At 37.9% G+C, this 27,872-nt stretch overlaps 1 protein-coding gene across 3 annotated transcripts in view; it reads right to left on the reverse strand.

Moving 5' to 3' along the window:
* The window catches only part of LOC139765085 (ubiquitin carboxyl-terminal hydrolase 24-like), a 255,707-nt gene that overhangs the window by 65,124 nt on the left and 162,711 nt on the right, over positions 1–27,872 (reverse strand). For all 3 annotated transcript variants that reach the window (XM_071692247.1, XM_071692245.1, XM_071692246.1), the window contains 5 exons: positions 20,610–20,770; positions 15,639–15,766; positions 12,862–12,997; positions 6,592–6,733; positions 3,322–3,441 (listed from right to left, as the gene is read on the reverse strand). In XM_071692247.1, coding sequence (XP_071548348.1) covers positions 3,322–3,441; positions 6,592–6,733; positions 12,862–12,997; positions 15,639–15,766; positions 20,610–20,770 — 687 coding nt within the window. The remainder of the gene's footprint in view (positions 1–3,321; positions 3,442–6,591; positions 6,734–12,861; positions 12,998–15,638; positions 15,767–20,609; positions 20,771–27,872) is intronic.

Consider the following 27,872-nt stretch of genomic DNA (forward strand, 5'->3'; position numbering starts at 1 on the left):
TATGTAGCATTTATGGATCTGGAAAAGGCATATGACAGAGTAGATAGAGATGCTCTGTGGAAGGTTTTAAGAATATATGGCGTGGGAGGCAAGTTGTTAGAAGCAGTGAAAAGTTTTTATCAAATATGTAAGGCATGCGTGTGAGTAGGAAGTGAGGAAAGTGATTGGTTCTCAGGGAATGTAGGTTTGCGGCAGGGGTGTGTGATGTCTCCATGGTTGTTTAATTTGTTTATGGATGGGGTTGTTAGGGAGGTGAATGCAAGAGTTTTGGAAAGAGGGGCAAGTATGCAGTCTGTTGTGGATGAGAGAGCTTGGGAAGTGAGTCAGTTGTTGTTCGCTGATGATACAGCGCTGGTGGCTGATTCATGTAAGAAACTGCAGAAGCTGGTGACTGAGTTTGGTAAAGTGTGTGAAAGAAGAAAGTTAAGAGTAAATGTGAATAAGAGCAAGGTTATTAGGTACAGTAGGGTTGAGGGTCAAGTCAATTGGGAGGTAAGTCTGAATGGAGAAAAACTGGAGGAAGTAAAGTGTTTTAGATATCTGGGACTGGATCTGGCAGCGGATAGAGCCATGGAAGCGGAAGTGAATCATAGGGTGGGGGAGGGGATGAAAATTCTGGGAGCCTTGAAGAAAGTTTGGAAGTCGAGAACATTATCTCAGAAAGCAAAAATGGGTATGGTTGAAGGAATAGTGGTTCCAACAATGTTGTATGGTTGCGAGGCGTGAGCTATGGATAGAGTTGTGCGCAGGAGGGTGGATGTGCTGGAAATGAGATGTTTGAGGACAATATGTGGTATGAGGTGGTTTGATCTAGTAAGTAATGTAAGGGTAAGAGAGATGTGTGGAGATAAAAAAAGTGTGGTTGAGAGAGCAGAGGAGGGTATTTTGAAATGGTTTGGTCACATGGAGAGAATGAGTGAGGAAAGACTGACCAAGAGGATATATGTGTCAGAGGTGGAGGGAATGAGGAGAAGTGGGAGACCAAATTGGAGGTGGAAAGATGGAGTGAAAAAGATTTTGAGTGATCGGGGCCTGAACATGCAGGAGGGTGAAAGGCGTGCAAGGAATAGAGTGAATTGGAACGATGTGGTATACTGGGGTCGACGTGCTGTCAATGGATTGATCCAGGGCATGTGAAGCGTCTGGGGTAAACCATGGAACGTTGTGTGAGGCCTGGATGTGGAAAGGGAGCTGTGGTTTCGGTGCATTATTACATGACAGCTAGAGACTGAGTGTGAACGAAAGGGGCCTTTGGTGTCTTTTCCTAGCGCTACCTCGCACACATGAAGGGGGAGGGGGTTGTTATTCCATGTGTGATGAGGTGGTGATGGGAACAAATAAAGGCAGACAGTATGAATTATGTACATGTGTACATATGTATATGTCTGTGTGTGTATATATATGTGTACATTGAGATGTATAGGTATGTATATTTGCGTGTGTGGACGTATATGTATATACAAGTGTATGTGGGCGGGTTGGGCCATTCTTTCGTCTGTTTCCTTGCGCTACCTCGCTAACGCGGGAGACAGCGACAAAGCAAAATAAATAAAATAAATCATTTTGAAGTAAAGTCATTTCAGTCAGAGGGTCAGAGGTGTGGTGACAAAAAGACTGAGTAATGCCTCTAGAGCTCCTAGAATAAAAACAAAGAACAATAACCTTAAAAGTGAAATTAAACATGATTAAACATTTTGAAGTTGATGAATGCACTACCAAATTACTAGAGTACATTTGCCTCCAAGTACATTGTTGGCTTTATTAGCTGACCAAGCAAAGGATGAATCACTGGAGCTGTCTGAAGACCTTAGTGACCTGCTAATAGCCACCTTGAGCAATCACGCACCTTCGCTAGAGACTCACTGTATTTGTGGAGCCCACCGCCACCTATATCATCTACTGTCGTGATCCCATCACCTGTCCTCATGATTGCCTAATCCATTAATGTGTTTTTTCCTATATCATGAATACTTAAATCTTTGATTCATAAAGAAATAATAATGGTTTTGATAGTTTCTGTGCATAATCTTAAAAACAAAACGTTATCTTTTTTGCATGTGTACTCATGACTGACGAACCTACTATGTTATGCGTTTTTCCTAAACTTGGAATGTTCAAGTAATAATTCTTAAGAAAAAATAAGTGTTCTTTTTTTCACCTTTTATGAAAAAAAATGATTGTGCTTTATGGCACACACACTTGGAGGACATAAAAATAAATTTCATATCAAAAGGGTTAATCTAAAAGTATGACATATCCTTGGTTAAGAGCCAAGTAATCTTTATGGTACACATAACGTACTACAGTACAACATGCAAGGTACCTATGAATATCAACTGTACAGATGCTCCTATATTTATGATGAGGTTATGTCCCAATAAACCCACTGCAAGTTGAAATTTTCGTGTCAAAAATACATTTAATACTGTACACCTAATCTACTGAACATTATTGCTCAGCCTTGCCTACTTTAAATGTTCTCAGAACACTTAACTACCCTACAGTTACAAAAAAATCATCAAACACAAAGCCTATTTTATAATAAAGTGTTTCTTTGCTGTGAACTTTCTTGGTGCATTGGGTATAACTTCACGCTGCTTAATTATCTTTAATTTCATCTCTAAGAGTAACTGCCTTCTTCTCACCAGAGGCATGAGACATAGATGGGCATTTTGTAAACATGATGGGATGCAAAAACACAAAACACAAAATAAAAAAAATGCGGGGAACACAGTACACCGTAATGATTGTTTACACTCGTGACTGCGTGGCTGACTGGAAGCTACGGCTTGCTGCTACTGCACAGCATTATAAGAGTATCGTACTACACATTGCTAGCCCAGGAAAAGATCAAAATTCAAAATTCTAAGTACGGTTTCTACTGAATGCGTATTGCTATTGCACCATCGTAAAGTTGAAAAATCATAAGATGAATCACAGTAAGTTGGGGAGCATCTAGATATCAATTAGTTGGTCTTTATCATCACAAGATGCACAGCTTTAGTCACATCTCTAACTATGGAGGTTTTCTTTATTATCACTGTTAATAAACATGGATTGTAAAACATTTCTGTATAATGACAAACTGATAATCTCATGACTTACTGACATATTCACCAAACAATTAACAAGAAAGACCTGTGATTAAAAGAATTTCTCCATGAACAGCACTGATTCTTCTGGAAAAAACTTTCATAATCATCATCTTAACAGGCACAGGTAAGCTAGGAAAGAATGAATAATAAAGTTCCATCATACATCCATTGTGCAAGATACTTATGACTGTTTCCTTGATAATTCATAATTCATGCTATTGCTTACCTGAAAATAGTCATCAAACTTAAGGGCTCTGGAGGCTTCCCAGTCATAACCAAATCTTTTCAACTGTATGATAAGCACAGGTGGTAGAGTTTTGACACATGTTCGAATGAGGGCCGTTCTCTGAAAAACACACACACAAAAAAAAGAAACAGTTATGAAGCTTCTCTCAAACAACAAAGATGTTATAAGCATCTACATTCTAACATTAAAGCATTAAAAAGTAAGACAAATCATGAGGAATTTCAATAAAACATTATGTTCAAGCACACCTCACTACAAGTTTCTTTCATCAAACCTCTCCTGCATGTACACTCCTTCATTGTCTCTGTCTTTTATTTTGCCTCTCCTGCACTTTATCCAGTTCATCATAGAAACAAATATTTGTCAATCTTTCCTATAATTTCCCACTTAAGCCCATACAACTTCAGTGTGCCTTTCAGTTCTTTATCACTTTATGTATCTCCTTTGTTATCACTGTTCATCATTCTGTCACCATAGCATTTAATCACATCATTTAACCTTACCATATACATTCTACAAGCTAACCTCTGATACAAATATCGAAGTTTTCAGCACTCAACCACTTTACCAACTTTATATGAAAACTAGAAAACTAGATATAGAATCATTCAAAAGGAATGGAAAAGAAAAAGGCACAGGAAAGAGTGGCTTTCTCAGAGAAAGCAATAATTAGCTTACACTGATCAAGTCAGCAGCACAAGAGGGACAAGGAAAGGTTCAGTAAGAGGCTGTTGGAGATGTTTTTGGTTAAAGACAAGAAAGATTTATCTGTAGAAGAAATGATGTAAGCACAATTTCTTTTCATGAAGGCAAAGCCATGCTTAAATCTATCAACAACAGTTTTGCACTGATTCTGAGCATAAATGATGGCAAAGTGAGAATCAGAGGAGAAGAGTCTCATGGCCTAATACACTCTGTCCTTAATGTGACAGAAACCTGGGCAAATGTGGTAAAACCAAGTTTAGACATAAAAATATGATAGAAGGGATGCAGGGCTTCACTAAGCTGAGAGAACCTCTACTACCATCAACAAAGCTAAAATCATACCAGCAAGCAAAGCAGTACTGATCCCAAGGAAAGTTAGTACAAAAGCAGCACAAAGATGACTGAGTTCTTTAAAAATAAGAGTTAGTGTATGAACATGAAATGGTCATGCCCAGCAAGATGTGAAAGAGGTAAGATTTGGTTGAGAATTGTTGGAAGGCTCACAAGTCAAAACAAAGGTAAAGTATGTTGGAAGAAAGGTCAAAATGTTCAGGAACTCATGTTGGGTTTCTAAATACTTGTTCTAGATTGTTACTCCAGAAAAAGAAAGGTTTGCCTTTAAAACTGCAATTCATTGCATTATCTTGGTAAGACATGAGCTTTGCATAAAATTCAACTCACTTGAGAAGCTGACAACAATACTTGAATACTTCTAAAGGTGAGACAGGGGTCAATCAATCAGGCTACTAAAATACCTTTTATGACTTTCTGTTTAGGTGATGCTAGACTGCCTGCATGTGGTTACAGCATAAATGAAAGTCACCCTTGGTGAGGCTGCATTATATTCAACAGATGAAAAGAAGTAACATCCTGTCAAGGACCATCACGCTCAAAGGAATCAATTAATTCCATGCTCCTGATTTGAATGCAGTCTCAAAGCTCCAAGAGCCCAAAATAAATGGTCTGGGAGTTGTATTTTTTTTTTTATTATTTTGCTTTGTCGCTGTCTCCCACGTTTGCGAGGTAGCGCAAGGAAACAAATGAAAGAAATGGCCCAACCCACCCCCATACACATGTATATACACACACGTCCACACACGCAAATATACATACCTATACATCTCAATGTACACATATATATACACACACAGACACATACATATATACCCATGCACACAATTCACACTGTCTGCCTTTATTCATTCCCATCGCCACCTCGCCACACATGGAATACCATCCCCCTCCCCCCTCATGTGTGCGGGGTAGTGCTAGGAAAAGACAACAAAGACCTCATTCGTTCACACTCAGTCTCTAGCTGTCATGCAATAATGCCCGAAACCACAGCTCCCTTTCCACATCCAGGCCCCACACAGCTTTCCATGGTTTACCCCAGACGCTTCACATGCCCTGATTCAATCCACTGACAGCAAGTCAACCCCGGTATACCACATCGACCCAATTCACTCTATTCCTTGCCCGCCTTTCACCCTCCTGCATGTTCAGGCCCCGATCACTCAAAATCTATTTCACTCCATCTTTCCACCTCCAATTTGGTCTCCCACTTCTCCTCGTTCCCTCCACCTCCGACACATATATCCTCTTGGTCAATCTTTCCTCACTCATTCTCTCCATGTGCCCAAACCATTTCAAAACACCCTCTTCTGCTCTCTCAACCACGCTCTTTTTATTTCCACACATCTCTCTTACCCTTACATTACTTACTCGATCAAACCACCTCACACCACACATTGTCCTCAAACATCTCATTTCCAGCACATCCACCCTCCTGCGCACAACTCTATCCACAGCCCACACCTCACAACCATACAACATTGTTGGAACCACTATTCCTTCAAACATAGCCATTTTTGCTTTCCGAGATAATGTCCTCAACTTCCACACATTCTTCAAGGCTCCCAGGATTTTCGCCCCCTCCCCCACCCTATGATTCACTTCCGCTTCCATGGTTCCATCCGCTGCCAGATCCACTCCCAGATATCTAAAACACTTAACTTCCTCCAGTTTTTCTCCATTCAAACTTACCTCCCAATTGGGAGTTGTACATTCAAATAATTGATTCTTTTCATCATAAATATCATAAACTTCTGCTTGTATCATTTACTTTTTCTAATTGTAGTTCATCTATAACTCTTACAAAAGATTTATATCACGTTTTGATCATAAATAATCTTAAAAAAAAAGCTCAGCTCTTTCTTCTCCCTTTACACCTTTAGATTACTTTTTTAAATTCCAGGTTTCATCATCTAATCATACAATAAATTTTCAACTTTGTTATCTCTATCTCTACTCCACTATCAGGAACCTTTTATAGTATGCAGCTTGTTGTAATTAGACAGTTCATAAGAACCTCTAATAGGTACATATCTATATACATCTACTCAGCACAGTCTAAACCCAAGTATTAAGAAAGATGATACCTAATTCTATCTCTTCTACATTGCAAGTGAGAGTAATTCAGACTCCAAAGTAAAACAAGCAGTAAGACTTATGAGTGAAACTAGTAACTGTAATAAATGAAATTACCTTTTGGCCACATTTCTCACAATAATAGGCATTGTCACCTTCCAAGAGCTCTCCTTTAACAAACTGGTCTAAAGAGTCCTGAAGGTCGTGGCACTTTGTGACGGTAAGGTTGAGAGCCAAAAATGGTTCCTCTCTTTCATACCTGGCAAAAGAAATTGCATTGGTGGCACACAATAATATATTCTCACATAGCTTAAAAATAATGATAAACATATTACAACCAAAATGTTATGAATCTTAAGCATTTTCTGACCCTTAAGCAGGGAAAAGCTAAAAATCATCAGTAGGCATATGTCCTCATTAATAAGTGTTCCTATGTCATTCTCAACTTGTTCATTATTAATCATGTTTTTCACATTCATATGGACCAAGGTAAGGTGCAAATGGAGTAGTAAAATGTATGCAGAGTGCCCATATATAAGGACAAGGAGGACAAAAATGAATATTCAAATCAAGGTACAGTACAGTTGGGATATAGTATGAGATAGTAACCAAAAAAGTATCAAATAGTGCTATAATGTAACAACTACTTCTAAGTAAAAGTGGGTTAGGGACCAGGGACCAGAGAAAAAAATTACCCAAATATTTCATAAAAAATGGAAATCATGTATTTCATAATATTCAAAACATTACCCAAGCAATAAGAATAATAAACAATACAATGAGAGACAAGTATCTCAATATTTCTCACATCTACACTTCTTTTAGACTTTGGGATAAGCAAGGTAAGTTTTTTTCCTATATTCTTTTGATAGGCATGTGAAACATAGATTTTTGGTTGTTAATGTGCTGAGAGGGGCAGCTGGAGGGATGTATGATCATTATCTTGTGCAGGTGAGGGTGAAGATTTGTAGAGGTTTTCAGAAAAGAAGAGAGAATGTTGGGGTGAAGAGAGTGGTGAGAGTAAGTGAGCTTGGAAAGGAGACTTGTGTGAGGAAGTACCAGGAGAGATTGAGTGTAGAATGGAAAAAGGTGAGAGCAAATGACGTATTGGGAGTGGGGGAGGAATGGGATGTATATAGGGAGGCAGTGATGGCTTGTGCAAAAGATGCTTGTGGCATGAGAAAGGTGGGAAGTGGGCAGATTAGAAAGGGTAGTGAGTGGTGAAATGAAGAAGTGAGATTGTTAGTGAAAGAGAAGAGAGAGGCTTTTGGATGATTTTTGCAGGAAGTAGTGCAAATTACTGGGAGATGTATAAAAGAAAGAGGCAGGAGGTCAATAGAAAAGTGCAAGAGGTGAAAACAAGGGAAAATGAGAGTTGGGGTGAGAGAGTATCATCATATTTTAGGGAGAGTAAAAAGATGTTTTGGAAGGAGGTAAATAAAATGCGTAGGACAACAGAACAAATGGGAACGTCGGTGAAAGGGGCTAATGGGGAGGTAATAACAAGCAGTGGTGAAGTGAGAGGGAGACAGAGTGAGTATTTTGAAGGTTTGTTGAATGTGTTTGATGAAAGAGTGGCAGATATAGGGTGTTTTGGTCGAGGTGGTGTGTGAAGTGAAAGGGTCAGGGAGAATGGTTTGGTAAATAGAGAAGAGGTAGTGAAAGCTTGCGGAAGATGAAATCCAGCAAGGCAGCGGGTTTGGATGGTATTGCAGTGGAATTTATCAAAAAAGGGGGTGACTGTGTTGTTGATTAGTTGGTAAGGATATTAAATGCATGTATGGTTCATGGTAAAGTGCCTGAGGATTGGTGGAATGCATGCATAGTGCCATTGTACAAAGGCAAAGGGGATAAAGGTGAGTGTTCAAATTACAGGGGTATAAGTTTGTTGAGTATTCCTGGGAAATTATATGGGAAGGTATTGATTTGAGAGGATAAAGGCATGTACAGAGCGTCAGATTGGGGAAGAGCAGTGTGGTTTCGGAAGTAGTAAAGGATGTGTGAATCAGGTGTTTGCTTTGAAGAGTGTATGTAAGAAATACTTAGAAAAACAGATGGATTTGTATGTCACATTTATGGATCCAGAGAAGGCATAAAATAGGGTTGATAGAGATGCTTTGTGGAAGGTATTAACAGTATATGGTGTGAGAGGTAAGTTGTTAGAAGCAGTGAAATGTTTTTACCAAGGATGTAAGGCATGTGTACGAATAGAAAGAGGGAAAAGTGACTGGTTCCCAGTGAATGTCAGTTTGCGGTAGGGGTGCGTGATGTCTCCATGGTTGTTTATTTTGTTTATGGATGGGGTGGTTAGGGAGGTGAATGCAAGAGTTTTGGAGAGAAGGGAAAGTATGCAGTCTGTTGTGGATGAGAGGGCTTGAGAAGCGAGTTAGTTGTTGTTTGCTGATGATACAGCGCTGGTGGCTGATTAGGGTGAGAAACTGCAGAACTTGGTGACTGAGTTTGGTAGTGTGTGAAAGAAGAAAGCTGTGAGTAAATGTGAATAAGAACAAGGTTATTAGGTGCTGTAGGGTTGGGGGACAAGTAAATTGGAAGGTAAGTTTGAATGGAGAAAAACTAAGGGAAGTGAAGTGTTTTAGATATCTGGGAGTGGATTTAGCAGTGGATGGAACCATGGAAGTGGAAGTGAGTCACAGGGTGGGGAGGGGGTGAAGGTTCTGAGAGCACTGAAGAATGAGTGAAAGGCGAGAATGTTAACTCAAAGAGGGAAAATGGTATGTTTGAAGGAGTAGTGGTTCAAAAAAAAGTTATATGGTTGCGAGGCATGGGCTATACACAGGGTTTTGCGAAGGTGGGTGGATGTGCTGGAAATGAAATGTTTGAGGGCGATATGCGGTGTGAGGTGGTTTCATCGAGTAAGTAATGAAAGGGTAAGAGAGATGTGTGGTAATAAAAAGTGTGGTTGAGAAAGCAGAAGGTGTGTTGAAGTGGTTTAGCCACATGGAGAGAATGAGTGAGGAGAGACTGACAAAGAAGATGTATGTGTCTGAGGTAGAGAGGATGAGGAGAAGGAGGAGACCAACTGGAGGTGGAGGGATGGAGTGAAAAAGATTATGAACGATCGGGGCCTGTACATACAGGAGGGTGAAAGGCACGCAAGGAATAGAGTGAATTGGAATGATGTGGTATACCGGGGTCAGCATAATGTCAGTGGATTGAACCAGGGCATGTGAAGCATCTAGGGTAAACCATGGAAAGCTTTGTGGGGCCTGGATGTGGAAAGGGAGCTGTGGTTTCAGTGCATTACACATAACAACTAGAGACTGAGTGTGAACAAGTGAACAAATGTGGCCTTTTTTGTCTTTTCCTAGCGCTACTGCAGGGGATGCTATTTCATGTGTGGTGGGGTGGCAACAGGAATGGATGAAGGCAGCAAGTATGAATATGTACGTGTGTATATATGTATATGTCTGTCTATGTATATGTATGTATTCATTGAAATGTATAGGTATGTACATGTGCATGTGTGGACGTTTATGTATATACATGTGTGTGTGGGTGTGTTGGGCCATTCTTTCGTCTGTTTCCTTGTGCTACATATATGTATAATCAATGGCATCTCTAAAAATCAATCTGTGGTAACAAATTTAAACTGCACATCAAGAAAAATAAAAGCAACAACTGCCATATCAAAATTACTAAACAAGAGAAAATATATATGACACAAAGACTAAATATTTTAGCATTAAAAGCATTTGGAAATTCAGAATAAAACTGGTACGTACAAGAATATGCTGAGACGGCAAAGAAAGTGCTGAAGCTACAGGGGAAGTTAGCAAATTTAAAGCACAAATTACATTATTTTGTTGGTATGAATGATGCTATACACTTCACTATACATCGTTCACTGGCGTAAAAGCAACCACAAACATCAACTTCTGTAATGTAAAAGCAACCACAAACATCAACTTCTGTAATGTAAAAGCAACCACAAACATCAACTTCTGTAATCCAACCTTTCCTCCTCTCTTCAGACATCATCAATCTATAGCTAACTCTCCAACTGATAAAGTTGCTCTTTCTGGTATTTTTTTCCTCTTATTCAACAGAATGATTCTGCTTCTAATGATCAAACTCCATTCCATCCCACTGAACCTATATTCTTCTAAAGCAGGCTTTATCAGGCACTCTCCCAACTCTAAGGGAACAAAGCATATTCCCTAAGTGGTATAACTCTTGAAGTTCTAAAGGACTGTGTCTCTGAGCTAGTAGTTTCAAACCTTGCTCACCTATTACACTTCTGTCTAAAAAGCTAGGCTTTTCCCCTCTTCATGGAAGCATGCCCTGGTGCAGCCTATCCATAAGAAGGGAGACTGCTATAACCCCTCTAAACTACTGCCCCAGTGCTCTCACTTCTGCTATTTCCAGATTCTTTGAAGCTCTCTCTAACTTTCACTCTCTTAAACATGTAAAAATCACATTCCCTTCTTTCAGGTTACCAGTATGGCGATATCTCCTATGCGAAGCATCTTTGGTCATCCTCTTTCAGGGATTATGGCAAACTTTGGTCATCCTCTATCTGGGATTATGGCAAAATGTTGCTGTAGCCCTCAACATCTCCAAAGCACTTGACAAGGTGTGACATACGATTTTGTTTTCTAAACTCCCTTCCTTTGCTTTTTTCTGCTTCTAACTGTTCTTTCATACTTAGTAACCTCTCTAACAATTCCACTGCAGTAGTAATTACTGAAGCAGCTTCATCCTCCTATCCTATCAACAGTAGCGTTCCTCAGGGTTCTGTCCTACTCTGTACTCTCTTCTCTCAATAAATTATCTCTTTTCTGCTTTTAACCCTGTTAAGTCTCTTGCTGATGATTCCACTTTATGCAAAATCACTTCCCATCTCCTACTCCTTCTAATACTTATTCTCTTTCTCAAACTGAACTCATATCCTCTCTCAATTTGGACCAGTGCAGCATCTCAAAATGGGGAAGCAGTAACCTAGTAAAGTCTATAAGCACTAAACTACGATTTCTCCTACATTTCTAGGAATCAATTGTTTCACTTTCTTCAATTTCAAAACACCAAAATGTAACTGTGTAATAATAAACATATTGGGCATAACCACATCTTCCACACTATCATGAAAACCCCACATAATCATAATCACAAAGTCTATTTTCCAAAAGCTGAGGGGTTGCTTAGGTGCCATAATTATTTTTCTTGTTGGTAAGGGTCTCGGTCACGAAAGATGGGGTTCTACTCACATATCAACTGTCAATTTAAACAAAGTGGAATCAAAAGCCTTCCAAACCCATTAATTCTCAAGGCATTCCCTCTCTTTAATGATCTATTTCCATTTGCCACAATATTGCTGCTCTCTCTTTTTCATAGGTATTGTTTTGGCCACTGTTCTCATGAGCAATCTGCATGCGTGACCTCCCAAAGGCTTTGACCCAAAGTATGTGTTTGGTTGCTGTTTTCCATGACTGGCCATTCAAGAGCTAACATTATGATACCTCCTTTTTCCCCTGAACAACTTAAGCAGTGAAATTCTAATCCTCCTCCTATCTTTTCCTGTTTTTATGTCCTTTCTACCTTTAAAAGTTGGGTTTACAAACACCTGCAGAGCCCAGGTTAATTTCTACTTTCTTTTACTTTTTTCTTTCACCCAGGATGTACTTTGAATGAAGCATGTTTAGTCTGAGCCCTGTCAATCACTTTGAAGAAAAAGTTGCACAAAGATAAGTAGATGGAATAATGTTTTTATATGGTACATGTCCACATGCAAGAGCAGACAGTGGGAATAACAAAGAAATAAGATAAGCATCATGTAAAGTGGTTAATGAAAAAAAAATGTTATAAGTATGAACAAAAATGGATTTAGGAGGATTTAGAGACAATGTAAGATAATGTTAAATTGCAATGGGGAACAAAAATGAGATAATGGGATGGGATGTAGATGTAACAGATGAACTATAAAGAAACATGTGACAATCAAGCTTGAAGGGATGTGAAAAGCTGTGCTGTTACTAGTCTTTGGAAAGTATTAAGTATGGGAAAACTTGCTCCGGTTATAGAAAAGGCCCAAGCTAAAACTGAGCCTGTCTCATTTTTCATTTAATAATGAAATAAAAATATCCCTTGTAATATATCTGAAATTCAAGGTACAGTACATAAAAATGAAAAAAAAGTTGTCTAACAAAACACTTTCTATATGACAACAGTACTGTACTTGGTTTGCTTGTTCTTTTACAAACGGATTGTGAATGTTATAAGTTCACTTTGTGCCAAAATATCTACTTCACCTCTCACTCTTAGAATAAAATAAACATTTCTGAAATAAACTTGATAAAATCCTGCGATAAGATGGTGATACAATGTTTGTCAAGTGAGTTTCCAAGACAAACTTAATGCACGCCAACAAACCTGTGAGGACAGTCCTGGCATATTCTCTGGATGGAGTAAACTCCTTCAAATCGTCGAGCAAACACATTATCCTTTTGCTGGCTCTTCAAATGGTCATCAATCTGTTCTGTCAGTCTTGTGTAAAATTCAAATGCATCTAAAAAGAAAAAAGAGCAGTTAAACTAATCTAAAGAATTCTTATTTATCCCTGGGGATAGGGGACAAAGAATACTTCCCACGTATTCCCTGCGTGTCGTAGAAGGCGACTAAAAGGGGAGGGAGCGGGTGGCTGGAAATCCTCCTCTCTCTTTTTTTTAATTTTCCAAAAGAAGGAACTGAGAAGGGGGTCAGGTGAGGATATTCCCTCTAAGGCCCAGTTCTCTGTTCTTAACGCTACCTCGCTAACGCGGGAAATGGCAAATAGTATGAAAAAAATATATATTATATTTTGCTTTGTCGCTGTCTCCCGCGTTTGCGAGGTAGCGCAAGGAAACAGACGAAAGAAATGGCCCAACCCACCCCCATACACATGTATATACATACATGTCCACACATGCAAATATACATACCTATACATCTCAATGTACACATATATATACACACACAGACATACACACATGCACACAATTCACACTGTCTGCCTTTTTCTCTGGCAGTGTACCAAAATCACGAGATATTCCTTGGGGAATATCAAGTCAGAATCATTCCAACCTAAATATAACTGGTAATGAAGTTCTAATTTGCTCACCTTTTTTGGTAGATCTTTGAAAAAATAAAGCCTTTACCTGTATAACAGGGTTCACTCTCTGCCAATCAGTGACAGCAATCAGGCCAACAGCACCAGCTCATCAGCTCCCAGTCATTCAGAGGTTATAATTCATAAATCACAGTGCCACCCCAAGGCAATCACCAAAAGGTATATGGAGAAAAGGTTTTTTGAAAAATGAGAATGCTAGGCTGGACCAAAAAATATAAAAATTGCTTGTGGGGCAACACCTCAGACAAAAGAGGGTTTTCAACCTTCAAAACTTACATTTCTGTCCTCTGCAGCCTGTCACGTGAGCTTGAAAGCCTACCCACATGAAGGAGGAGGGGTTAAAATACTCTTCAGTCAGACTAGAAACAAAAGACTAAGTACCTTTACAGATGAATCAGAGGTGTAACTGAATCAGATTCTGGGAGGAAAAATCTCCAAAGTCAAAATTAGAATTGTATCCAAATTCAAAGATAAGGAAACATTCAGCAAGACAAGAAAAAACAAGAAAAACTGCTTTTGGGGCAAAACCTCAGACAAGAGGTTTTTCAACCTTTAAAATTTACATTTCCTCTTCTCTTCAGCCGGTCCAATGAGCTTGAAAGCCTATCCACGCAAAGGAGGAGGGGTAAAAAAAAAAAAAAAAAATCTCAATCAAACTAGAAACAAAATTCTGAATACCTTCACTGATGAATAATAGGTGTAACAGAATCAGATTCTGGGAGGAGAGGTCTCTAAAGCCAAAATTAGAATTGCATTCAAGTTAAGAGAAAAGGAAACATTCAGCAAGATGATCACATCATAAATGAAGCCAAGACTAGAGCATGTTTCTTAAATTTGGTTCAGGTCCAGAGGAAAACAACAAAGGTGGTACTGGAATTAAGAAAGTTGAGTTACAAGGACGTGTTAGAAGCCTTAAATTTGCCCACCTTGGAAGAGTGAGGAGTGATGGGGTGACTTGGTCACAACCTTTAAATTTTTAAAACTGACAAATGTCCTGGAGAGCAATCCTTGAAAACAAGAAAGGACAGATCAACCTGAGGTCATAACATGAAATGACGCAAGAAATTTGTAAAAAAAAATATGAAGAAGTAATTCTAAAGTATATGAGTGGTGAATGAATGATGTAAACTCAACAAGGATGTGGCAAAGGTGGACAACATTAAAAATATAAAAAGTTGTATAATGTAAAGAATATTCATGAGATGGGGTCCCATGGGTGTAAGACTCCCTCCCCATACGGAACAAAAAGGTAATTACAGGTTAGATTCACCAGATGTAAATCAAGGTGGAAGAAGAATGTCAAAGGCCCCTTTTCTTAACTTCCCCCAACAAAAGGTTTCAGAGGAATGCTATGGTAAAGGCCACCTTCCTTGCATCTTGTGCTCTAGTGTACAGCCTAATTTAACCAACAATTTTTTTTTCATCTATGTTGAGATTTTAACCGCTGAAAACAGTTTCAATGTTCCACGGTAGGAAAAAATTATTCCCTTGGGAATCAACATATACACATACATACATATACATACACAGAGATATACATATATACACATGTACATATTCATTTCTGCTTGCCTTCAATCCATTCCCAACATCACCCTGCCCCAAAGGAAACAGCATTGCTGCAGTTCTGTTATCAAATTCATAGGGTATCTAATGTATATACTGCTTTTTCACCAAATCTGAGTGAAAATTAATGATGTTAACTACATTACTGCAAACACTGTAATATTACAGACAGAATGAACAATGAAAAGATGACAGATCAAAACAAAACATAATATCTTATCTGGTCCTAGGCCCAGAAAAGACAGAATAAAAGTATAAAAACGAATATAGCTGAAAGAACTTTGTAAACATATTGCAGATAAAGATAAGATATATCTAGAATAATTTGCTTTTCATCCATAAAAAGTTTTGATGGTTAAATGTTAAGGGTCCCATACTACACTCTAGCACATTTTGAATCTTCAACAAATCATATACCCTCAAACTGTGTTGAATGCAAGCAGCAATTTAAGGTCAAGCACAGATACAGACAAACCTTGTTGCTCCCTGACGTTGACTGGCTGTCCATCCATTCTAAAGCACTTCCAAAATTTGTCTGGTACATAATACTGAAGCTGTGATTCCATAAGATGACCAAACACTGTCTGTAGCTGATAGAAGAGACTGCAAGAGAGAAAGGAAAAACAAAAAAATTAAATTGTTATGCTGCAGTTTCTGTCAGACTGTGAGTATAAGCTGTTGTTCAGAATGGAAAGCGTCCCCCAATGGCTAGGTAATCCTTCTTGCAACTTCTGACTCTTGCACTTCAAACTAGTGATGCCCTGCACATTCATGCCATACATTATAATGCTGCAAGGCTTTATTAGCCATAAAAAGTTCTACCATGATTTAAAATAAAGGGTGTTCTAAGGAACACTGTGTTGCCTGCAGTGTAACATATTCACTGGGAGTGAAATACTACTGACTGGATGGAAACTCAATTATTAGAGAGAAATAAGAATAAGCAGAAGTATTATTTGAAAAACATAAAACAAAAGGCTAAATCAACTCTTTAACCACACCTCTCGTAAATATACATTTGCTAAGCAGAGGCAACCTTACAGAAATGTATGATCCATGCTTTTATGCCAATAATTAAATTTCAGCTGAGATATGATGGTGGTGGAAGATGTCTAAGGCCTCCTTTTACAACATTTACACATGAGTTCTTCAGTTATAACATGGAGATGTCACAAAGATGATACCAGAATTAAGAGAGATAAGTTCCCGGAAAAGGCCAGAGGCTTTAAATTCAACAAGAGAGAGAGAGAGAGAAGAGAGAGAGAGAGAAGAGAGAGAGAAGAGAGAGAGAGAGAGAGAGAGAGAGAGAGAGAGAGAGAGAGAGAGAGAGAGAGAGAGAGAGAGAGAGAGAGAGAGAGAGCTGTTCACAACCTTTCAGGATTTAAAACAGATTAATGACGTGGACAGCAAAAAGTTCTTCAAGAGATGTAGAGTAACTAGAGGGAATGACACAAAATTAAGCAAGAAACTTGTTAGAAAAAATGTAATGAAGTATGTACTTTTAAGTATAAGAGCAGAGAATAAATGGAAGAGAATGACAGAGAGCATAGTTAATGCAGACAGTGTACATAAATTTAAGAAGTTGTACAATATTAGCGAAAGTTCATGAGTTGAGGCCTACAGTTGTAAAACTACCTTCCCAAGCAGTACAAATTGGTAATTACAGTAGACTATTAAGAGTATAATTCATCAAAGTTAAGAGTATATTTGCTGTTAGCAAATATACTCTCACTAGAAGCTTTCAGTTCTTCAGAGAAAATATGAGGCCTATTTCACTTGATTCTCCGTAAATTCATTGTTCTAATATGATGTTCTTTCATTTCATAAAAGAGAAATTCCTTCGCTTCACTTGAAAAGCACCTGTTTTTCAGAAACACATGGAAAAGTATGGTCAAAGGTGTAATTTTCTTTCAATTTGGGAAACGATGTTATGTTCCAAGCTAAATCTTTTCATAAGAAACAAAAATGCAAAATCTAAGAGTTATGGGTATTATGGCACTCTTTATTCTTCAAATGCTGGAAAATAACTGGATAAAGTTCTGATGCCAAAGGCGGAATCTTCAATTTAACAGCCATGCTGAAGATTATGTTATGCCTTATGATTGGCATTACTCAAAATCCAAAATGGAATTGAGACTATAAGGCACTTAAATATTTACATGCTAGAAACAACTGAATAAAGTTCTGTGACCATAGTTTTCTTCAAGTAATAAAGCACAATAGTTTCTATGTTAAACCTTTTCATGACTGGCATACCTCAGACAAACTCCAAATTAGTTATGAGTCTTATGTTATTGAGTTCTTCAGATGCTAAACCTTTTCATAACTGGCATTCCTCACACAAACTCCAGATTAGTTATATCTTATGCTATTCAGTTCTTCAGATGCTGTGAAATAATATAAAGTCTAATGAGTATCTGATTCAAACTTATCAAACTATGACCAAGTTAAACTACAGGTCACAGTGAGACTACCAGTGATGGACAAACAACAAATAGCTGATGGATGGACAAAGTATTATTCCCTGAGAATCCACCAATTTGTATGGTAGAGGGATGGAATTTCATAACTTTGGGACCCTCACCTCTTGAATACTTTCAATCATCATACAACTTTTAAAATTTCTGTATGTTGTCAGCATTCACAGTTTCTTCAATCAATTCATTCTAATATTCTACTACTTTTATACTATAATCAAAGTAATTCTTTACATCTTTTCCAACATGTTTTATATTTTGTTTCATGTTATGGCCTCTGGTTGTTCCCTCTCTGCATCTCTATCAACATCATGAAACTGGAATAAAACTGGAATAAAATCTTTTAGGTTTTGATCAAGTCTCCCCTTACACTTTTCTCTTCCATGGCAGGCATACCGAAGTCATCTGACCTCAGGTCTCTTGATTCCAGTCGCATCTTTGATGCCCTCCTCTAGAACTTCTTAATTAATCATTTATCATTGTCCTTCTTTATGTGTGGTGACCAAGGCTGAGACGCTTATTCTAGTCTTGGCCTAACATGATCAGAACAGCTTTGTGAATGTTTCTTTATCCATGTATTTGATTGTAATTCAAATTTTTCCAGCACACAGTTTGTTTCCTTTCCTATTCTCTACAAAAAGCCTTGTCAATTCCAATATATTTTCAAAGACAACACAAGGATAAGGTTTATTTGAGACAAGCATATGATGCTCTCAGGTTGATATTATCATACATCTGATTGCTGAACCTAGTGCTTCTAACAACAAGAACACCAGCAACCCACATCAAATGTGCCTCAGGCTACTATGAGGAAATGATGTTCTTTCTTTACTCTTCAAGGATGCCACTTCATTCTGAAAATCTTGCTTCCAGGCACTGTATTTCTTCCTAACTGGGAGAAAACACAGATTCAGAGAAAGGATGCTTATGCATTACAATTCTCTTAGACTTCTATAACAGAGTGAATTCTGTTTTAGATCAGATATTGATGATAGACTGTATATTCCTAAGCTGCCAACACACTTTTGACACTGTACCATATCCAGAGGCTAGATCTACTGGCAGGAATAAGAGATAAACTACCTTAACTAACAGAAGGAAGGAAAGGATACAGGTTAGAGGAGCATTCTTAAAACAAGCTGCAATCACCTGTGGCATGCTACAAGACTTAGTGCTGGGCCATTGCTTTCCATGGTATATAAATGACTTCCCTTTTGGACTGGACTCTTACATGAACTTGTTTAAGGATGATGCCAAGGTCATGAAATAAATAGAAATACTAACTGTACAGAAAGAAGGAAAGGATACAGGCTAGAGGAGCATTCTTAAAACAGGCTGCAATCACCTGTGGCATGCCACAAGACTTAGTGCTGGGCCATTGCTTTCCATGGTATATAAATGACTTCCCTTTTGGACTGGACTCTTACATGAACTTGTTTAAGGATGATGCCAAGGTCATGAAATAAATAGAAATACTAACTGTACTAGCTTATGGGTGACAAAGGCAGCTTTAGAAATTTGAATACCCCTACAAAATGCTTACTTCTAAACTTACAGAAATGAGAAAAACAGCTGGCATTCCCCATATCTCTGCCTCAAACAAAATGTTAGAGATTACAGCCTAAAGTGGGACAAAGCATGCCCTCTTAATATAAAATATTAGTGAACTTTGTTCAGTTTAACTATGGAAAGGATTCATTGGTTACTTGGAGACCCCTGAATGTCTTGTGCCCTCCCCCCCTACAGTTGCAGTGATTTCAGGCCCTTAATGTCACCATTGCAGGGGATGCTGGAAAGATTCCCAAGCTAGTGCGATGCTGGTTGATGTAATTCAATCAAGGAGCAAAGTACTGAGATTGGGACATATAACAAAGAGAAGACAGCAAGAATTTTATCTTGAGGTAAACAAGCTATAGTAATCCATGTGTGAAAGATACCCAGGGGTCAACATTGTATGTAACCTGTTGCCATAGTTCCATATCAGGAGAATCATCTGCAGGGAAATACTAGAAGTGCATTTTAATGGAATGTTTGGTAAACAATTCACAATATTGACCAAAAAAGGTGAGTGCTTCTCAAATCAGGTCACTGAGAGTTCAAAGAACAACTAAAATAGTATTCAAATTTTTTTTTTTTTTTTTCAAACTATTCGCCATTTCCCGCGTTAGCGAGGTAGCGTTAAGAACAGAGGACTGGGCCTTTTTTGGAATATCCTCACCTGGCCCCCTCTGTTCCTTCTTTTGGGAAAAAAAAAAAAAAAAAAAAAAAAGAGAGGGGAGGATTTCCAGCCCCCCGCTCCCTTCCCTTTTAGTCGCCTTCTACGACACGCAGGGAATACGTGAGAAGTATTCTTAATCCCCTATCCCCAGGGATAGTATTCAAATTTACAGACTTGATTTACAATATAAGGCTGAGAATCACAACTCTGCCCAACAGGGAAGAGATAACTAAGGGGTGCGCTGATCACAGCTTAAAGTTCCTAAATCAGTTGGAACTGCAGGACAGATAGACATGAGGCCATGACAAGAAGCTCCTGAAAAAGCTAGTTAGAAAGGAAGTGAAGTACTGATTTTGTGTAAGGGTAGTGAATGGTTGGAGTAGACTTTGCAATATAACTATGAGTGCTGGTACTATACAAATGTTTGATATTCTGTGGAGAGCTTGATTTCACATACATAAGTGTAAGAACAAGTTCTCCTTTATGCAAGCTTCTGGCACACTCTAAAATTAAACTTCCTTTATGTTCCAAATTTTCTCCCTTGTAAGACTTTACTCTCAACTTCAGCTTTCCCAAAACCAGTGCTCCATTCATAAAAACATTTATCATTTATGATGACAATACACAACCCTGATACCCTCCCCCTCTCAAACCACTTTCTTAAACCACCATTTAACACATTTTCTACATTTTAATGAATATACACTAAAATCAAGAGTACGAAAAATTACATCATCTCTAATAGCCTCACCTCTCTTCATTTTCTTCATCACTGCATACAGCAAGAATGTCCTCAGGTACCCCTGGAACCAAGAAGAGCTGCTGAAGGACTGAGTTCATGTAACATGTTGCACCACCATTCTTCAGACCTACAAAGCCACTTGTACACCTTCCATCTACAGCTGGTGCATACTATAAAATAGAAAACCTGAATAAGTAAAGAGTACCAAACAACAAATACACAATATTTTACATGAATATTTCCAGTGTCAGCAAACAATACATGGGATTATATATGCTTGATGAACATTAATGGTTGTTTTCAATTCTAACACAGTGCAGTCCCAGTTATCCAGACCCCAATCATCTGGATCTCTGAATAAAACATAAAAATGTCCAAAAACATTGATCAACTGGAATATGTGCCACTTGACCAAGGTGCATCCTTTTAAAGTATTCCATAATCAGAAAAAAATATTATCTATAAGTTCATAAAATTGTTCAAAAAAAAAAAGAGAATGCTGTACAGTACTACTGGACCAAAACTTTCAAAAGGAAATTGCTTAGAAGGCTAAATAAAATACGAGAATAACCTACAATATATGATTCTGGACAACACAAGACTACAGATGATAACAGCACAGTGAATCAAGCAAGATACTCAGGTGAGCATTATGCATTAGCCCTAACTTAAGCAAAATCTTACTGCAGGGATTCAAAGGTAGGGGTACACCAGGTCAGCTGCTTTTCCATAAAAATATCAGCTACATGCAAATTAGCTATAATGTTTGTAATAACAGAACAAAATAAAAGAAAATATTGCCTGTTTAAAGTAATAATAATAAAGTACAGTAATAAAAACACAACATCCTAAAGTGGAGATAATATTGATATCTAATCCCAATATATATATTACCGGAATCCAAAGCCAAGAATGTGTAAATCACAAAAGTCATTATTTCCATTAATTTTTAAAGTGAATTTAGACTTTCAGATACAGAAAGCATAAGAATGATTTTAACTTGCTGTTCTGGCCCTTGTTTATTTGTAGACTGGCCTTAAAGATTGCAAAACCTTGTAATAATACAGCAAAACAAACGAAATAATGCCTGTATAAAGTTAGAGAATGGATGTGAATGAATGCCACCTTTCTTCATCTGTTCAAGGCACTATCTTGCTAATGTGGAAAATGGCAGTCATGTATGACAGAAAAAAGAATGTTATAATACTCTTAGTATTTGGGTTCCCTGAAAATGTGCACATCAACAAGGTCTAACCCTACATAAGTAAAGCAAGTGAATTTTTACCTTCAGATGCAACAAAGAGGATTATTTTCCCTTGCTGAATTGGTATATGTATGTGACATGTCCCCCACTACTTCAGGCCAACAAGCTGCGTTTTTAGTATTTCATTAACTATTTAACAGACTTTCATTGTTTTTGTATCACATTCAAAGTAACTTAAAATTACTTAATTACCTATCTGAAATTACATAATTGTAAAGTATCGGGAGGAAGGTCTACACTCTTGAATTTTTCCTGTTGTTATGCAACTTGTTTAAATTCTGTATATTGTTCACATTCACAATTCCATCAATTAACTAAGTATCATATACATGTATGTATGTACAAATGTGTGTACTTCTGATCCTGCTTGTATCACCCACTTGGACAGTATATAGAAGTTCTGCAATCATGTGGTCCCATCACAAAACTTTTCCTATCACATATCTTTATAAACTTTACTATTGTATATGAAAGCATGTATGTATGTCTGTCTGATTACCTATCTACCTATTCATAATTAACTACTGGTACACTGTGAGAAGTGAGAAGGAGCTTTACACTCATGAGGACCCATCTGTTCTGTGGTATCATCCAATCTTTCAAATGTTTGTATGAAGTCCACATTTACACATCCCCACTCAGATTTTTCAATTCATCCACTACTCTTATACTCTTAGAATACTTCTTAATATCTTTTTTAACATAGTTTCTTTCTTAATTTCATGTTATGTCCTCTGGTTGTCTGAACCTTTCAGCTTCTGAAGACCTGTTCCCTGTTTACATTATTAACCTGGCTTAAGAAGTTAAAAATCACTCCTCTCTTTTCTCTCTTCAATGATTAGCAAATTTAAGGTTTTGAGGCCCTATTCCATGAACAGACAATTTAAACTTCTGTATGCTGTATTCATCCACCACAATCATTCTATAAAAGTAATTCTTTACATCTCTTTTAATAAGTTTTTTGCTCAAGTTCATGTTATGCCCACTGATTTTTATTCTTACATCTTTTGGAGAACTGTACACTCTCTATATCATCCATTTATATTTGAAAATTTTAGTTGTGACCAGATCACCCCTCAGGCTTTTGTCATCCATGGTGGGCACATTATTGGCCTCTAGCTTTTCCCTTTAAATCAGCTCTCTTAATTATGGTACAGTCGTTGCTGCCCTCCTCTGGATGATCTACATTTTCTGGCTCTTCCCTTTAACTCAGCTGTCTCAATTATGGTATGCTCTAGATCATCTACATTAAGTTTCTGTGCTTCTGTAAGTGTGGAGACCCAACATAAGAAGCATATTATAATATTGGCCATATGTAGAATGTGAGCACTTTTCTGAATATTTTCTTGTCTTTAAGCTCGAAAGATATTCTAGTATTTGCCAGCAGATAGCTTGTCTCCTCTACTATTTTCAACATATGGGATTCTGGCATCAGGTTAAGGAAAATGTCAATATCCTAGTCCTTCTCACACAAAAATTCCTGCACCTCATCTCCTGCTAGATAATACTCTTATTGAGGCCTTCTGTCAATCTGTCCCATCCTCATTACTTTAAATATTATCTATTTAGGTTAAATTTAATAAACCACATCTAAGACCAACTTTGGGGTCTGTCAAGGTCCCCTTGTAAGTTGATGTGATCCTACATACTTTTAATTTTCCTCATGACCTTTGTCATCTGCAAACATATTCAAGTAGAAGCCCATACCTTCTAGTAGGGGAGTACGTGTGCAAACACCTATTTATAATGAAACTGAAGGGAGTTTTATATTCATGAGGCCCCACCTTTTTAATGAAATTGAAGGAGTTTTATATTCATGAGGCCCCATCTTTTTAACATTCTCTGCTATCATAAAACTTCTTCAAACTTCTGTAAGGTGTCTGTGTTAACCATGTCCTCAGTCATTCTACTCAAGTCATCCACCAGTTATATTGTACAGTACTTCTTCACATCCTTCTTAACTTTCTTGCTAAATTTCATATTATGTCCTATTATTGTTCTATCCCTACATATCTCAAAGACCTTTTCACTATTCAAGTCATCAATGTTTCAAAACTTTTAACAATTATGATCAGGTTACCCCTCACTCTTCTCTCTTCCCAGGTCGGATAATGTAAGGAGGCTAATCTTTCCCTGTACTCAGCTCTCTTAATTTTGGTACAATCTTAGTTCCACTCCTCAGGATTTTCTCTATTCATTAACCATCTGTGCTTCTTTACATGAAGTGTCCAAGTGATCAATGTTTCAAAACTTTTAACAATTATGATCAGGTCAGCCATCACCCATCTCTCTTCCCATGTGGGATAAAGTAAGCAGTCTAACCTTTCCCTTTAACTTAGCTATCTTAATTCTTGCAACATCTTTGTTGCTCTCGCTGGACTTTCTCTAATCATTAGCTGTTTGTGCTTCTCTAAAAGAAGTGTCCATGTCATCAATGTTTCAGAACTTTTGACAATTACGATCAGGTCACCCCTTACTTTTCTTTCTTCCCATGTGGGATACGGTGAAGAGTCTAACCTTTCCCTAAAACTCAACTCTTTTAATTCTGATACCATCTTTATAGCTCTCCTCTGAACTTTATTTATTAGCCCTTTGTGCTTCTCTACTTGAAGTAAGCAAACTTTTGTTAGATATTCTATATATGGCCTCATGTATGTTGTGAGAAACCTGCTGTATAATTCCTTATCCATGAGTTGAATACATTTCTAATATCTGCCAGCTGACAGTTGGTCACCTTTACCTGGAAACATGTTAAGGACAATGTAGAGTCTGAAGTCTTTCTCAAGCACAAAATCCTGCAGCTAGTTTCCTGCTATAAGACAATCATACTGAGGCCTTCTTTTGTAGTGACCCATACTCAGTACTTTCCATTTACTCAGGGTAAATTTCAATGACAATATATCAGGTCAAGTTTAGAGTTTGTTAAGGTCCCCTTGTAAAATGATGCAATCATACATGCTCCTCCCTTCCCTCATGGCCGAAGCTTCAAACACAAACATATTCTTGTAGGAGTCCATACCTTCAGGTGAGTCACACACATAACTCAAGAAGAGTAATGGTCCAAGAGGTACTTTGCTGGTGATATCAATCCATATTGAGAAGGTTCTCTAACATGTGTCCTTTCTTTGCTTCCACTAGGATAATCTACCAATTGAAGGAATGTTTCCCTTAATCTTACCTGGTGAGCCTCCAATGTTTTGTGTGTGACAGAGCTCATTCTCTCATAGAATTCGATGAGATACATTAAACATTATCTACAGAGTTATCCATTAGCTTTCTGATTATCTTTTCCAGAACTTTACACACCAAACTCATCAAGGAAATTGATCTGTAGTTCAGTGGCATCATCTGGAAACATATTCAGGTAAGTGTCCATACCTTCTGGCAAGTCTTTCAAATATATCAAGAAGGGTAATGGTCCCAAAAGGAGACCTTGTGGCTTGCCAAGAACTTTGAGAAAGCTTCTCTAACAAGTGTTCTTTGTTTCATTTCCCCTAAGATAATCTTGTCTAATGGTGGAGTCTCTTCCTTATTTCTGCCTCATTATCCAGCTTCTTAATTAGCCTAATGTGTGGTACAATGTAAAATATTTTCTGGCAGTCCAGATAAAAACAAACCACCCTGTCCTCCATTTTCTTCAAGACAGAGCTCACTCTCATAGAATTCTAAGAGTATCAATACAGATGACCCTTCTCTAAAACCATGTTGCCTCTCACTTAGGTAACTTCTTCTTTGGTAGAAAGTCATCACTTTGCTTTATGATCATCTTTTCTAGTACAGACCATGCTCATTAAGGAGACTAGTTTGCAACTGAGTGCCGCATCCTGGTCCCCTTTCTTAAAGATCAGCATGATGTTTGCACCTCCCTGGCACTTTACCTTTCTCCAGCAACATCTTAAATGGAATTTCAAGAGGTCTGTTTAGTGTATCTTGCCAAATTTTTAGCACACAGATTGAAATTTTATCAGGATCATGAGCCTTGTAAGGACTGAGACCCTTAGCATTATGTTAATGTCTTTTCTGTTTTTCAAAACCTCCTCCCCATCCTATCTCATTGTTTTTGGGGCTATAGTGTCTTCCATTGTAAAAACAATTTCAACCTTATTTAGTTTCCATACATATCCTTACATTATCCTCTAAAATTCTTCCCTCTGAAAACCCTAGCCTGATCAGTGACCCTTTGATTGACAATTTACTCCTAATGAATTTAAAGGAAAACTTGGATTTTCTACTGCTTTATCCACAACATGATATCCAATGTTTCTCAGTCCTCTGTTCTTTATCCTATGATACTCATTCCTTTCTCTCTTGTACCTTATATACACTGGCTAGGGTGCCACACATAACTTACCACTACACTTCTTGAAACTTACTTGTTTTTTGACAACTTTGATTAAGCCATTCTTCCCTCTTTCTTAACCTTCCCTCTGTATTCAAAGTTAGAGGTACCCATGTCCCTACTCGAGTTCTAAGAACCTTTCACCAAAATGCTTTGTTTTCTGGCTAGTGATCTGTTTCTCAACTACATTATCATGGAAATACGTTAAGGTTTGTGAAGTTTCCACAATTATATCTCCTCTTCAAGGCTTGGTCTGTCTCCAGTTTTTTAATTTTCTTATTCACTGCAACCACACTTAAGCATTACATTATCACTTTTTTCCAATTGGTGTATAATGCACGACACTTTCAGCATCCATGCTAGTATGTGGGAAGAAAGAATCTAATAATGATGGTGTATCAGCCACTCTCATGCTTGTGTGTTCACCAACATGCTGGCACTGGAAATTTTTCTGTACATGCACTAAGAACTTGTGCCTCCATGATTCCCTGTCACCATGAGAATCCCCATTCCATTGGGGTACCTCTTTATACTCAAAATCCCTCATTATCAGTTTATTACCTTTTCTGAAAAGTGTATGTTTTTACTGTTTCATGAATTATAATACTTGTTCCTCTGTTATTGTCACTGTACATTTGTTTAGGGTACAATCCATAAAAATAAAACTTCACAGCTCTAACTACAACATAATCAAAATCTACACTGCATCCCCCTCCACATGCTCCCCTGGAATACACTTGCCAACTGCAGAACCTTGCCAGCATGCCTAATACCTACATCTGAGGTGATTTCAATGCCCATTACTTCATTTCGCTCAACACACATGCACACACCCATGATCCCAACTGTAACCTCTCAATATCCTCAGCCTATGCAACCGACCAACCAACCACACTCCAAACCCAGCACCAACAGCAGCCACATCACTAGACATGACATTCTGGTCTCCATCACTATATGCCAGGATGAACTGGAGCAATCTATAAAAATTATCCTCTATCCACTTTCCCATCCTGAAAACACTCCATCTAGCACATCCAATCAATGTAACCAGCAAAAACACTTACATAACCTACAAGAAAGAAGATTAGCCAAGTCTTCACATAGTATATGAAAACAAAACTACAAAACTTCAGTAAAGATGACTTCCCATAACTAGATCATGCAATCTTACACCATAGGCATCATCAATCAAGTCAGCAAAAAGCACATAAAAGGGCAAAAAGAATGAAATAAAATGCTTCAAAAAGCAAAGAAACTAGCTGAGACACAATGACTTATCATCAGCAGAAAGCAAATAACACATCTACACTCTAAATAACACCATCAGTGAACTAATCACAGAAAGAGAAAATGAAAAGAACCACTCCTTCCTAAACATAGTTAAACACAAAACCCACATAAAGCAACTCTGGTGCACATTAAAGAAAATTCACTCATCACACCACTCCAGCCCCAACTCATGAAGTACCTCTGACCCATTCCAATGAAACCCCTTCTCCTAACGAACATAGAAACATATCCATAATACTTAAAAATCAGCTACAAACAAACCACAACCCTAAATAGGAAAGTCATAAAATAAACCTACAAAAATCCCTCCAGAAATATTTGCTCACCCAATCCTCATTCCCAGTGATACAAGGAATGCAATTAAAACCTCAAGGAA

Source organism: Panulirus ornatus, chromosome 52, assembly GCF_036320965.1.
Source record: "Panulirus ornatus isolate Po-2019 chromosome 52, ASM3632096v1, whole genome shotgun sequence".
Lineage (NCBI taxonomy): Eukaryota > Metazoa > Arthropoda > Malacostraca > Decapoda > Palinuridae > Panulirus > Panulirus ornatus.